This window comes from Hylobates moloch, unplaced genomic scaffold (genome assembly GCF_009828535.3).
Source record: "Hylobates moloch isolate HMO894 unplaced genomic scaffold, HMol_V3 SCAFFOLD_3, whole genome shotgun sequence".
NCBI lineage: Eukaryota > Metazoa > Chordata > Mammalia > Primates > Hylobatidae > Hylobates > Hylobates moloch.
The window spans coordinates 58470625-58484928 of record NW_026652278.1 but is presented as its reverse complement, the minus strand read 5'-3'; the positions used below and the strand labels follow the sequence as shown (position 1 = coordinate 58484928).

General features: G+C 36.1%; 1 protein-coding gene across 3 annotated transcripts in view; it reads left to right on the top strand.

Annotated features, from left to right (window-relative positions):
* JMJD1C (jumonji domain containing 1C) overlaps nt 1-14304 on the top strand; it is a 345065-nt gene that overhangs the window by 307161 nt on the left and 23600 nt on the right. For 2 of the 3 annotated variants that reach the window (XM_058436284.1, XM_058436283.1), the window contains exons 4-10: nt 487-592; nt 3117-3241; nt 4758-4901; nt 4999-5191; nt 5301-6979; nt 11566-11738; nt 12000-14209. In XM_058436284.1, the coding sequence (XP_058292267.1) occupies nt 586-592; nt 3117-3241; nt 4758-4901; nt 4999-5191; nt 5301-6979; nt 11566-11738; nt 12000-14209 (4531 nt within the window). In that variant the 5' untranslated portion in view covers nt 487-585. Of the gene's footprint in view, nt 1-486; nt 593-3116; nt 3242-4757; nt 4906-4998; nt 5192-5300; nt 6980-11565; nt 11739-11999; nt 14210-14304 lie in introns of those variants that run through there. The other variant, XM_058436285.1, reaches the window with a different exon arrangement.

Sequence of the window (14304 nt, the reverse complement as noted above, 5' to 3'; positions counted from 1 at the left end):
ACTGAGTAGAACTGAATTTGATGACATTTAAATCAGGACAGAATAAAAGTAGTTTCAAACTCTAGAGGTTAAGTATTATGGGAAGGTCAGTAAGTCATCTGTGTATATATCTATTGTCATTAAAATGTTCACCTCAGTTCTTTTGCCAACACCTTTAAATGACCTGATGTTATTTGATTTGTATATTGCTTCCAATAGTGAATCCCTTAAAAAGATGAGTTGAATAAGGCTATACTTTAGAAGTTAGAAAACACATTAATTTCAGATTTTGACTTTAGGACATCGTTGTCAAGGGTCAAGTCTTACCACAGATTAATTTCTTATGCTCTTTTGTTGCCAGTGAACTATAACTCACGAATTTGTGTTTTTGCGTACATTTAGATCAAAGGAATTTTCTTCAGTCCTTAGAATATATAGGAGGGAAAGTCGGTAACATTAATGATAGGAGAGCGTAACATGGACCTTTCTTTTAATCTGTAATTCTAGGACGACATAGACAGCCTAAACCCAGTTCTCAGGGACAACCCGCAGCTTCACGAGGAAGTGAAAGTCTGGGTAAAGGAACAAAAGGTTCAGGAGATTTTTATGCAAGGTAACTATTTTGAAGTTATGCGTTAAATTTTTTTGGATCTAGGCAACTTACCGTATTTGTTTTTGGTTATTCAATTGTGTGCAATATAAATAGAAGGCCCGGTCCAATATTTTGAGTTATATACATCCAGGAAAATAATAGCAGAGTCATAATAATTTTGATAGAAAGTTGATAATTTCACGAGTGTATTGACTTTATTTGAACTAAATGCCTGTCATGAAATTACAGCCACATGGGTGTTTTGTTGACAGAAAACTGCATATTATGGAATTCTTTAGGTGTGTCTTTCCTGGAGAAGGAAGCATTGTTTGCAGTAGAGGGTTGCCCACAGCCACAATTGATTTCCTTTGAAGAATGTCCTTCGTATCTGGTAAAAGTGGCCTATTTCAGTGCACCTTTTTCAAAAATTTACTAGTCTTTTGTTTCCTTTGTTTAGTATGTTACAACATGTGACCTTCAAACCAGTGGGGTTTGACAATTTTTAGCAATTCCCATTTCTGTCAGTAAAATCATGTATTGTAAATACAAGCTTTTTGGAAATTGAATGGAAAGTGAGACAATATGGCATGAACTGTTGTCGAATGTCTTTGTGAATGGAATTTTGTTGTTAAATTCCCATATTTATCTCAACCGTCAACTTCCATGCCATTAAGCATCCAGAAAGAATCCCAAAGCTGTTTGCTTTATATGGGTATGTACAGTAGTGGATCGTCTACATATTTAATTATTCCTAGGCTAAATATTCTTTAAACTTTTTTGTGGAGAATTTAAAACACATACAAAAATAGAATATTTCAGTGAACTTTCATTCACCTCTCTCCCAGCCCCAACAACTGTCAAATCTTGGCTGATCCTGTGCTATCCATACCCCCTTCTGTCAAATTTCATACATCACCCTATTCTATTCATTTTTTTAAACAAAACAATGCTGAAACATTATTCTGAAAAAAGTAATAGTTTTTAAATTTAAAATACTAGGTATTTCAAGTTTTCATTTGTCTCATAAATGTCGAAGATTTTAACAGGTTGGATTTTTAAAAATCAAGGGATTCAGAAAAGGTCCACACATTGTGATTATTTGGTACATCCCCATTGTTTCTCTTGTTTTCCCTTTCCTTGCAATTTATTTGTTGAAGAAACCAGGCAAATTTTTAAAAAATAATATTTTGTTTCTGCATTGTATCGTTAGAGGAGAAAAGATTAAGGGGCAGTACAGTCCCTATTCATTCTATGCAGAATTGTGTGAGGCTGACTCTAAGCTATGTTAAGTAGTGGGAACAAACCAGTGTAAACTGTTTGTTAATGGGAATTGAAAACTGATCATATTTGGAATTACTCTATAAGCATGTCCTATATTAGAAAAAATAATATGGAGTCTTACTCTTTAATAGTTAGAAAAGACTGAAGTTTATATAATTGATATGGCTACTAACCAGTGTTTATGCATCACCTCCCTTAAATTATAGCCAGTCAACATCTTCACTTTTCTCTAGATGAACGGATTTAATTTACAGGTCATATGGAATACTTTCTACAGTTCATTGATTTATATGTATATATTTAAAGCTGGCAAAGGATTGTTGAATCAGTTATAACTGTAGAAGAAAGAACATCAGAAAAATAAATTCAGTCCCATATCTTTGACTTAAAATTTTACCTAATCTGTCAACCTCTCACTTTCTTGATTTTTATAAAAGGGCTAACAATACTTAAGAGAGAGAATTAAATAACCACTTGAAAATTTTGAAAGCACTTTGTAAATTATTAAGGTACAGCAGTTATTTCCCTTACAGTTCTTTGTTAAAGTATTTGATACCATTTTAATACTTGTCAATTAAAGATCATTTTCATCTCAGTATCCTCTTCTGTAGAGTGACTTGTTTTATTAGGCATATCTGAATATCTGCATATAAATATCTTTAATATTTTTTTATTTTCTAATGGATATCTATACAAGAATATCCTTTGAAAAAGTGAGTTTAACACAAAAGTGTACCATATTTCGTTAAAAATTTTTAGTGCTATATGTATAAATTCACTTAGCCAATCTCTTTTTTAAGACTTTTAGCAGCTTTTTCTGGCTGTGATAGCAAATCAAAATTTATAGTTGTTTATAGTAAAGTTTTGGCAACTAGAAGACTCAAACAAACATCAAGTTGCAAGTTAATCTTTCTGTTTCAACCATGTAGTCATCTACTGCAATCTTACTAAGTAGCTTCATAACCTTACTACATTCTACACTACTATAGCTTTGCATTTTGAACTGTTCTCTTGTTAACTCGTGATCCTAGAAACCTTCCTTCTCTCTTATTTCTATTGAATCAGGAAGTATGTAGGTCTAGTGCAGTGTATATAGTAACTTCAGAATGATTCATTTGAAAGGATATTTACTTCTAAAACATTTTTTTGAAAACTGATAGTTGGATATTACTATTATACACTAGCTCATGTTTCTTCTAAAAGGCAGTTATTAAATGAAGATGTCTCCATTTAAGATGTTTCTATTTCTTGTGTTTTTTTTAAGGTCCTTATTCCTTAAATGGATACAGAGTGAGAGTATATAGACAGGACTCTGCCACCCAGTGGTTTACTGGCATAATTACTCATCATGATCTCTTCACCCGCACCATGATCGTTATGAATGATCAGGTAAATAGTTCCACTAATATTTTTGTAGAGATTTTAAAAGTTCAAATCATCCATGCCCCCCCAAAATACATCAACAATTTGATACTAAATAATTTTTATCTCTGGGGTTTTTAGTCATGTAATTCTAGTAAGTTTAAATGTATCTGATATTACATAGAGGTCATTTCAGGTCATAGGGAGACAGCAATGCTCAATTTATTTCAACACTGATAAAATCAGTTCCTAAAATAGAGGCATTAAACTCTTTTAATTGATTAGTCTTTTTTAAATCATTAGATCAGCTAAAATTTTCTTTCTCAGAGTTTCAGTTTTTCTGTCCCTCCAGTAATAAAAATATTTCCCAAATCATTTCTTTTCATCAGTGAAAACTTAAACACACACTACAGTTCTTCTCACATCAAATATCAGTGTTGGTATGCTCCATTAAGTTTTATGGTGAATCTTAAGGATTACAAGTTTCCCATGGAGTTTTGTTTTTTTTTTTTTTGTTTTTTTTTTTGAGATGGAGTCTCGCTCTGTCGCCCAGGCTGGAGTGCAGTGGCATGATCTCGGCTCACTATCAGCTCCGCCACCTGGGTTCACACCATTCTTCTGCCTCAGCCTCCCGAGTAACTGTGACTACAGGCGCCCGCCACCACACCTGGCTAATTTTTTTGTATTTTTAGTAGAGATGCGGTTTCACCATGTTAGCCAGGATGGTCTCGGATCTCCTGACCTCGTGATCTGCCCACCTCGGCCTCCCAAAGTGCTGGGATTATAGGCGTGAGCCACCGCGCCCGGCTCCTATGGAGTTTTAAGTACTAGTCTGAAAGTCTTGAGATTTCAAATTTTTTTTTAACTTAATACAAAAAATACTCATTTTTAAAGCTGTTGTTTATGTAGAAAAAATAGATATTTATACCTTCCTGCCTGATTGGATTGTGGAGATTATCTGATAGCGTGCCTTTATACACAATTCAAATACTTTGGTTAAAATGTAGTTAAAATGCTAGATAAGTGTTATTCCTTCATTGCATTTGATTTTTTTCCTAAAACAGTGACAAACTTTTACCTCTCAAAAAAAGCACAAAACTGCCTTGAATTGTTAAAATAGTTTTAACCACATTTAAAAAATTACTCATTTGCACAATTTTTTTGTCTTTTTCTTCTCCCTGAAGTCTACCTCTGAGTTTTATTTTACAACTGCTTTTTGAAAATTACTTTCTATTTTTAAATAGAAAGTAATTTAAAAATTGTTGGCATCTATATTCTTGATTAATACCCTTGTTTTTCAAGATGTACTTGAAGTAAATATATTTGCTTTTTAATTCTTGGTTAGCAGTTGAAATGGTGAGTTTCAGAAGGTTAAAAAGGTAATTTTGTCTTAAGTGAATAAAATAAATTATTGTAACAGCATCTTATAAATTAGGGATCCGAAGCTGATTTCTAAACATTTCTACTGAGTAAAGAAATTATACCAAATATTTGATTAGCTCATTCTATTTAATTTTTGTTTTTGTTTTGTATCATGGATTAGGTACTAGAACCACAGAATGTCGATCCTTCTATGGTTCAAATGACCTTTCTAGATGATGTTGTTCACTCTTTGTTAAAAGGTGAAAATATTGGCATTACATCACGACGCAGGTCTCGTGCCAATCAAAACGTCAACGCTGTTCACGTATGTATGTTATTAGGGATGGATTTCTGTAAAATATTTTTCCTTAGGCTAGTAGAAACCAGGTAGTAAACAATTACTGTTAATTGGTTATTTTTAGAGCCATTATACACGTGCCCAAGCAAATAGTCCCAGACCAGCAATGAACTCCCAAGCTGCTGTACCAAAACAGAATATGCACCAGCAACAGCAACAAAGAAGTATCCGTCCAAATAAGAGGAAGGGCTCAGATAGCAGTATACCAGATGAAGAGAAGATGAAGGAGGAAAAATATGATTATATATCACGAGGAGGTAGGACCCACTTTTTTTTTTTTTAAGGGAATGAAAACAAATAAAAATACATTCTAAAATATGCTTATTTAGTATGAAAAATAAGACTGTTCTTTCTTTAATCCTACAGAAAATCCTAAAGGTAAAAACAAACACTTGATGAATAAAAGAAGGAAACCTGAGGAGGATGAAAAGAAACTAAATATGAAAAGACTTCGAACTGACAATGTTTCAGACTTCTCTGAGAGCAGTGACTCAGAAAATTCAAATAAGAGAATAATAGATAATTCCTCAGAACAGAAGCCAGAGAATGAATTGAAAAATAAAAATACTTCAAAAATAAATGGAGAAGAAGGAAAACTCCATAATAACGAGAAGGCAGGAGAAGAGACCCTAAAAGATAGCCAGCCTCCCTGGGATCAAATACAGGAAGATAAAAAACATGAAGAAGCAGAGAAGCGGAAGTCTGTTGACACTCAGCTTCAAGAAGATATGATTATCCATTCGTCAGAACAGTCCACAGTTTCTGATCATAATTCTAATGATTTACTTCCTCAGGAATGCAATATGGATAAAACACATACCATGGAATTGCTACCAAAGGAGAAGTTTGTATCCAGACCACCCACACCAAAATGTGTTATTGATATTACAAATGACACTAATTTAGAAAAGGTGGCTCAGGAAAACTCAAGTACCTTTGGCCTTCAGACCCTTCAGAAAATGGATCCTAATGTTAGTGATTCAAAACACTCTATTGCAAATGCAAAATTCTTGGAAACAGCAAAACAAGATTCTGACCAGAGCTGGGTCAGTGATGTAGTTAAAGTGGATCTAACCCAGTCAAGTGTTACAAATGCTTCTTCAGGAAATGATCACTTGAACATGGAAAAAGAGAAGTATGTCTCTTACATTTCTCCTTTAAGTGTAGTTTCTGTCATGGAAGATAAGCTGCATAAGCGAAGTCCACCTCCAGAGACTATAAAATCTAAACTTAATACTTCAGTAGATACTCAGAAGATAAAATCCAGCCCATCACCTGAAGTTGTTAAACCCAAAATAACTCATTCTCCTGATTCTGTAAAGTCTAAGGCCACTTATGTGAACAGCCAAGCTACTGGTGAAAGAAGACTGGCAAATAAGATAGAACATGAGCTATCAAGATGCAGTTTTCATCCAATTCCTACTCGAAGCAGTACATTAGAAACTACAAAGAGTCCTCTTATCATTGATAAAAATGAGCATTTTACAGTTTACAGAGATCCTGCACTTATTGGGTCAGAAACAGGAGCTAATCATATTTCACCTTTCCTAAGCCAGCATCCTTTTCCTCTTCACTCCTCATCTCATAGAACCTGTTTAAATCCAGGTACCCATCATCCTGCCTTAACTCCTGCACCCCATTTACTAGCCGGATCATCTAGTCAAACTCCATTACCTACCATTAACACTCATCCTCTGACTAGTGGTCCACACCATGCTGTTCATCACCCTCATTTACTTCCCACTGTGTTACCTGGAGTGCCTACTGCCTCCTTACTTGGTGGCCACCCACGACTAGAGAGTGCTCATGCCAGCAGCTTGAGCCACTTAGCACTAGCACACCAGCAGCAACAACAGTTGTTACAGCACCAGTCACCTCATCTTCTTGGACAAGCCCATCCTTCTGCTTCATATAATCAGCTTGGACTTTATCCAATTATTTGGCAGTATCCAAATGGAACACATGCATACTCAGGACTTGGTTTGCCTTCTTCTAAGTGGGTTCACCCAGAAAATGCAGTTAATGCTGAAGCTTCATTAAGGAGGGTAAGTTACACTATAGTTTGCCACATACCAGTATATATTAATGAACATGTACAGGTGCTTTTTCAATATTCCATCTATTTTTTAGGTCATTTCCTATTATAAAATATGTTAGAATTTTTTGTTGTTTTTCTGTACGCTTAGTAACCTCAAGAGTGGGAGCTGAAACCTCAGAAAAGCCTATTTATAAAAATAGTTTAAAGAAGTAAAACTTTTTATTTTTTATTTTTATTATTTTTTATTTGAGACGGAATGTTGCTCTTATTGCCCAGGCTGGAGTGCAATGGCACAATCTCAGCTCACCACAATCTCCGCCTCCCGGGTTCAAGCAATGCTCCTGCCTCAGTCTCCCAAGTAGCTGAGATTACAGGCGCACACCACCACGCCCGGCTAATTTTTGTATTTTTAGTAGAGATGGGGTTTCACCATGTTGGTTAGGCTGGTCTCGAACTCCTGACCTCGTGATCCGCCCGCCTCGGCCTCCCAAAGTGCTGGGATTACAGGCATGAGCCACCATGCCCGGCCGGAGAAGTAAGACTTTTTAGATTGTAATATTTATTTATTATAGATTTAAATTTTTGGTATATTTTCTTTTTTTTTTTTTTTCCTTTTTTGAGATGGAGTCTCATTCTGTCGCTTAGGCTAGAATGCAGTGACATGATCTTGGGTCACTGCAACCTCTGCCTGCCAGGTTCAAGCGATTCTCCTGCCTCAGCCTCCTGAGTAGCTGGGATTACAGGTGCCTACATGCCTACCACCATGCCTGGCAAATTTTTGTGTTTTTAGTAGAGGCAGGGTTTTACCATGTTGGTCAGGCTGGTCTTGAACTCCTGACCTTGTGATCCATCTGTCTCGGCCTCCCAAAGTGCTGGGATTACAGGAGGGAGCCACCGTGCCCGGCTAATTTTGGGTATAAAAATTATTATTATACCAAATTATACATAATTATAATTATGCAATAATTATAATATATAATACAAATTATACATAATTATTTTGCTCAGCCAAATTCCCAGAAGTGAAATTTCTAAAATTTTTATGAAATTGTAAGGCTTTTGATATATATTATCAAATTATTCTTAAAAACAAATTGTTATATTCTCCAGATGTATGTTTGTGTGTTAATGGTATAGTACAGTGTTTGACTATTTAACCCCCTTGTTCCCTTAAGGGTGCTCAAGGTTGCAGATTCCCAGTATTTGAGGGTAAAGCTGCAGCTGAAATTTTGTCTGCCTAACACAGTATTGCTAAAGGTAGTGGTATAAGGCTCTTATTCATTCATGAGCTATGTGGTTTCTATAGCAAATTCATTTTTACACTAAAAAATGGTTGTTGAGAGCAATACCAGCCCCGGTATAAAAAATGGAAAAACTGATTATCACTTTTAAACTCCCAGGAGACAACCTTGTCCTTCATATATCCTAGGATGCTCATCAAGTATCCCCTAGAATCTCTTTTTAACACCTTGTTTGTTTTTGTGGTTAAAAACCACACACATACATAATATTAAATGTGCCATCTTAAACATTTTTAAGTGTACAGTTCAGTAGTGTTAAGTGCGTTCACATTGTTGTCCAGCAGGTCTCTAGAACTTTTTCATCTTGTAAAACTGAAACTATAGCCATTAAACACTAACTCCCCTTCCCTGCCAGCCCTTGGCAACCACCTTTCTTCTGTTTCTATGGTTTTCATGACTTTAGATACTTTCTATGAGTAGAATCATAGAATATTTATCCTTTCATTACTGGCTTATTTAGCTTACTACAGTATTCTTGAGGTTCATCCATGTTGCAACATGTGACATGACTTTCTTCTTATTGAAGGCTGTATAATATTCCACTGTATGTATGTGCCCTATTTTCTTTCTCCGTTCACCTGTCAGTGGACATTTGGGTTGCTTTCACCTCTTGGCTGTGGTGAATAATGCTACAGTGAATATGGGTGGTTTTTTGGTTTTTTTGTGGGGTTTTTTTTTTTTTTTTTTTTGAGACAGGGTCTTGCTCTGTCGCCCAAGCTAGAGTACAGTGGTGCGATCTCGGCTCACTGCAACCTCTGCCTCACATGGGTGTTTTTAACACCTTAATGTCATCTTTTTTGACAGCTTTCTGAAGTGAAGTGAGATCACAGTTGGAGGTGGTGATTTAGAAGACAGTTTTGGTGACTTTCTCTTTTACTCAGGGATAATATTTTTCACATATAACATTAGTGATGCCAGTAGATAAAAGCATGCTGTTCATCATGCCAAAAGTTTGTGAGAGGAGTCATTATGTTTTGGGTAGACTGTGGCCATGAGTCTTTTTATCATTCCCAAGTTGTGATGGATAAACTTTTTTTTTTTTTTTTTTTTGGAGATGGAGTCTCCCTCTGTTGCCAGGCTACAGTACAGTGATGCAATCTTGGCTCACTGCAACCTCTGCCTCCCGGGTTCAAGTGATTCTCCTGCCTCAGCCTCCCAAGTAGCTGGGACTACAGGTGTGCAACACCACACCTGGCTAATTTTTTGTATTTTTAGTAGAGACAAGGTTTCACTATGCTGGCCAGGCTGGTCTCGAACTCCTGACCTCAAGTGATCTGCCTGCCTCGGCCTCTCAAAGTGCTGGGATTACAGGCATGAGCCACCATGCCCAACCATGTGATGGATGAACTTTTATGATAAGAGGCACCAAGTGGTTGATGATGCATCTTGCATAAGGTCTACCAGTTTTGAAAGATGTTTCCTGTGGTTTATTCCTGTTGCAAACATGGACTCCTTTTGGCTCTACTTTCATATGACCTTTGGCCTTTAATGAAGTCTCACCAGTGATCCCCACAGTTTATTCTGCACCGGCATCACCACATTTGAGATTGACAAGATCTTGGTTCCAGAATTATGCTGCCATTGATCACAAGCTTCCCATTACCATTTTGGAGGGGGCCGTTGCTCTTGCGGTAGATGGGAGTCATATTAGAACCTGTATGTTACATAGTCAAACTCAGTGAAGAATCGCTAATCACTATATTATCCTCTTTACCAGAATAGAAAGCAGGCCTGGTGATCCAAGTGCCCTACTGCACTCAGATTATTAATTCAAGGTTTCTATTTTTATTGTTGCACTCATATGTTTATTCTGACTCTTCACTCTCATGTCATTAATGTAGCTGCAGGTGCACAAAGATAAGCTAGCTAGAGGAACACAGGAGAGCCAAGAGCTGGCTAACAGATTTGTGTCTTTTTCCTTAACATCCAAACTCTTGAAAACAGATTTAAGTAACTTAGAAATGGCTTGGAAAGGAGCAATACTCAGTATGTGTCACAAGTATATGGACTTAGACCATGACTGTCTAGCCTCCGTGTTTATAAGTACATAAAATATTTTATTAACTGGTCATAAATGTGTTAAACTAAAAACAAGTGTATCGGATTTTTGTTATATAAAATTACAACATAAAGGAGTAAATTTGAATAATATTTTGAGCAAAAAATAAAAATGTCTTACCCCCTACTATTGACCAAAAGTGAAGAAACAATACAAGCATAAGACACTATTATTAAGAAATAATTTTGAATGGCATTTTATAGAGCAAAACTTTGTTGTCATTGCCATAATCGATTGCTGTTTAAGATTTCTGGATCTTGTAGAACTGAGGCCGTTTGAGACACATATTTGATCCTTATGTGTATATTTATGTATTTTTCTCTTATGTGAGGTTTATGGCTATAGTGTATGTTTTTAATTTCATAGCAGTATATTTTTGGTGTGACATACTGCTTTTGCATTATTTTGAAAAGTAAAATGTATTCCCTTTGTTAGGGAATAAATTAGAGAAAATACAAAGGAGGTTGTATTTTCCTGCTATTTGACTATCATCCTATTAACAAATTCGTAAAACATGTTCTGGAAGGATATCAGTGAGTCAGAATATAGAAAAATCCTTAAGCATGTAATCAGATAGCTGTATGTCTCGATGAAGAGGTTGCTGTCACCTTATATTCCATTATGAGACAGGCAGCATATTGATGTATAAAATTAACTTTGTTAGATCTCTACACCTCCAAGCTTAATGGTACAACCTTGTTTATAGCTTAGAGTGAAATGGGGAGTGCATTTGGGTTTTGAAATGTAATTATCTGCCAATTGTCAGTAAATTGTTACATTGGAAAAGTTAATTTTTTTGATGACAAAAATTGACAAATGAATTTGGTTATAATTTCTATTTCTGATGAAATGTGTTTTAGGAATAATATTCTGTTTTTACTGTTAGCAATATATATTCTTTTGCTGTTAGAATCAGGAAATCATATTAGCTAGGTTCTGTATATGGCATTTACAGTAAATTAAAGGCACTGATTTCAAGATCTGTTCTTAGTAAGATGACAATAAATTAATACTGATTACTTTATGACATGGAAAAATCTGTTTAATTATATTATTTGTCTGAATATTTCTCATAAGATGTATTTAGAAAAAGTTACAAGTTTCCCAAATAAACTGCTATTTGAATGAACTAATAAACCACCAAGATCATACCCAGTTCTACTGTGACACTGTGTTTAGCTTTTTCTAGTAACTGAAATCTAGGTTTTTTGTTTTGTTTTGTTTTGTTAATAGAATTCTCCCAGTCCTTGGCTACATCAGCCCACCCCTGTGACCTCAGCAGATGGTATTGGATTACTTAGTCACATTCCTGTGAGACCTTCCAGTGCAGAGCCTCATCGGCCTCTTAAAATTACAGCCCATTCCAGTCCACCATTGACAAAAACTTTAGTAGATCATCATAAGGAGTAAGTTCACCAGTACTTAAAAATTATAAATACCTTGTTCATAATTTTTCTTAATTTGCCTTTTAAACAGTTAATTTTAAGTTAACACATATCTTAAGATTAGGCTTTGTTCTGTTTTGATATTTCATCAAATTTATTATAGTATTAGAGTACATGCAAAGATGTCCTTTACTTTCGTAATAGAATGATACTGCATAGAAGCTATGTTTGTATTTTGCAAGAAAAAGTGGTTACAGAAATATTTGTGTATTTTCTTTGCAGAGAATTAGAAAGGAAAGCTTTTATGGAACCATTACGGTCTGTTGCATCCACATCAGCCAAAAATGACCTGGATCTGAATAGGTCACAGACTGGAAAAGATTGTCACTTACATAGGCATTTTGTGGATCCAGTATTAAATCAATTACAGAGGCCACCCCAGGAGACTGGAGAGAGGTTAAACAAATACAAAGAGGAACACCGTCGAATTCTTCAAGAAAGTATTGATGTTGCTCCCTTTACAACTAAAATCAAGGGACTTGAGGGTGAGAGAGAGAATTATTCCAGAGTGGCATCATCATCTTCTAGTCCTAAAAGCCATATCATCAAACAAGATATGGATGTAGAACGCTCAGTATCAGATCTTTATAAAATGAAGCACTCAGTGCCTCAGAGTTTACCCCAAAGTAACTATTTCACTACATTGTCTAATAGTGTGGTCAATGAACCACCAAGATCATACCCATCCAAAGAAATTTCAAATATTTACGGTGATAAACAGAGTAATGCCCTTGCAGCGGCAGCAGCTAATCCTCAAACTCTGACTTCATTTATAACATCTCTTTCAAAGCCTCCACCTTTGATTAAACACCAACCAGAAAGTGAAGGTTTAGTAGGCAAGATACCAGAACATCTTCCTCATCAGATTGCACCTCACTCAGTAACAACCTTCAGAAATGATTGTAGGAGTCCTACCCATTTGACAGTTTCTTCTACAAATACACTCCGCAGTATGCCTGCATTACATAGAGCACCAGTGTTTCACCCACCAATCCATCACAGCCTGGAAAGAAAGGAAGGCAGCTATAGTAGCCTTTCCCCTCCAACTTTAACTCCGGTGATGCCAGTAAATGCTGGTGGTAAAGTTCAAGAATCACAGAAGCCTCCAACTCTAATACCCGAGCCAAAAGACTCTCAGGCAAATTTTAAGAGTTCTTCAGAACAGAGTTTGACAGAGATGTGGAGACCTAATAATAACCTCAGCAAAGAGAAAACCGAATGGCATGTGGAGAAAAGCAGTGGAAAGTTACAGGCTGCTATGGCATCTGTCATTGTGCGTCCATCTTCTAGTACAAAAACTGATAGTATGCCAGCAATGCAGTTAGCTTCTAAAGATCGAGTTAGTGAAAGATCTTCAGCTGGGGCACATAAAACAGATTGCCTCAAACTAGCAGAAGCCGGAGAAACTGGAAGAATCATTTTGCCAAATGTGATTTCAGACAGTGTTCACACAAAATCTGAAAAAAACTTTCAGGCTGTCTCACAGGGCAGTGTTCCCAGTTCAGTCATGTCTGCTGTAAATACGATGTGTAATACCAAAACGGATGTAATCACATCTGCTGCTGATACTACCAGTGTTTCCAGCTGGGGTGGTTCAGAAGTAATTTCCTCTTTATCAAATACCATTTTGGCGTCTACATCATCAGAATGTGTATCTTCAAAAAGTGTCAGTCAGCCAGTGGCTCAAAAACAAGAATGCAAGGTCAGCACCACAGCATCAGTTACATTAGCCAGTAGTAAGACAGGAAGTGTTGTTCAACCCAGTTCTGGGTTCTCAGGCACAACTGATTTTATCCATTTAAAAAAGCACAAGGCAGCATTGGCTGCAGCTCAGTATAAAAGTAGTAATGTCAGTGAGACTGAACCTAATGCTGTAAAAAATCAGACACTTTCAGCCTCCCTTCCTCTGGATAGCACTGTAATCTGTAGTACAATTAACAAAGCAAACTCTGTAGGAAATGGGCAAGCTTCCCAGACAAGTCAACCAAACTACCATACTAAACTGAAAAAGGCCTGGCTCACCAGACATTCAGAAGAAGATAAAAATACTAATAAAATGGAAAATTCAGGGAATTCTGTATCAGAAATTATTAAGCCATGTTCTGTCAACTTAATAGCCTCTACATCTAGTGATATACAAAATAGTGTAGATAGTAAGATCGTAGTTGATAAATATGTAAAAGATGATAAAGTCAATAGGAGAAAAGCCAAAAGAACTTATGAATCTGGCTCTGAAAGTGGAGACTCAGATGAAAGTGAAAGCAAGTCAGAGCAAAGGACTAAAAGACAACCTAAGCCAACTTACAAAAAGAAGCAAAATGATTTGCAAAAGAGAAAAGGTGAAATAGAAGAAGATTTGAAACCCAATGGAGTTCTCAGCAGGAGTGCCAAAGAAAAAAGTAAACTGAAGTTGCAAAGCAACAGTAATAATAGTAAGTCAGTTACTTTGTTTTATCTCAGGTAAAATGGGCTGAATGTTTTAGCTATATTAGTGTGCTGCTTTAAAGATCAGTGAGCTTAAAGGCAT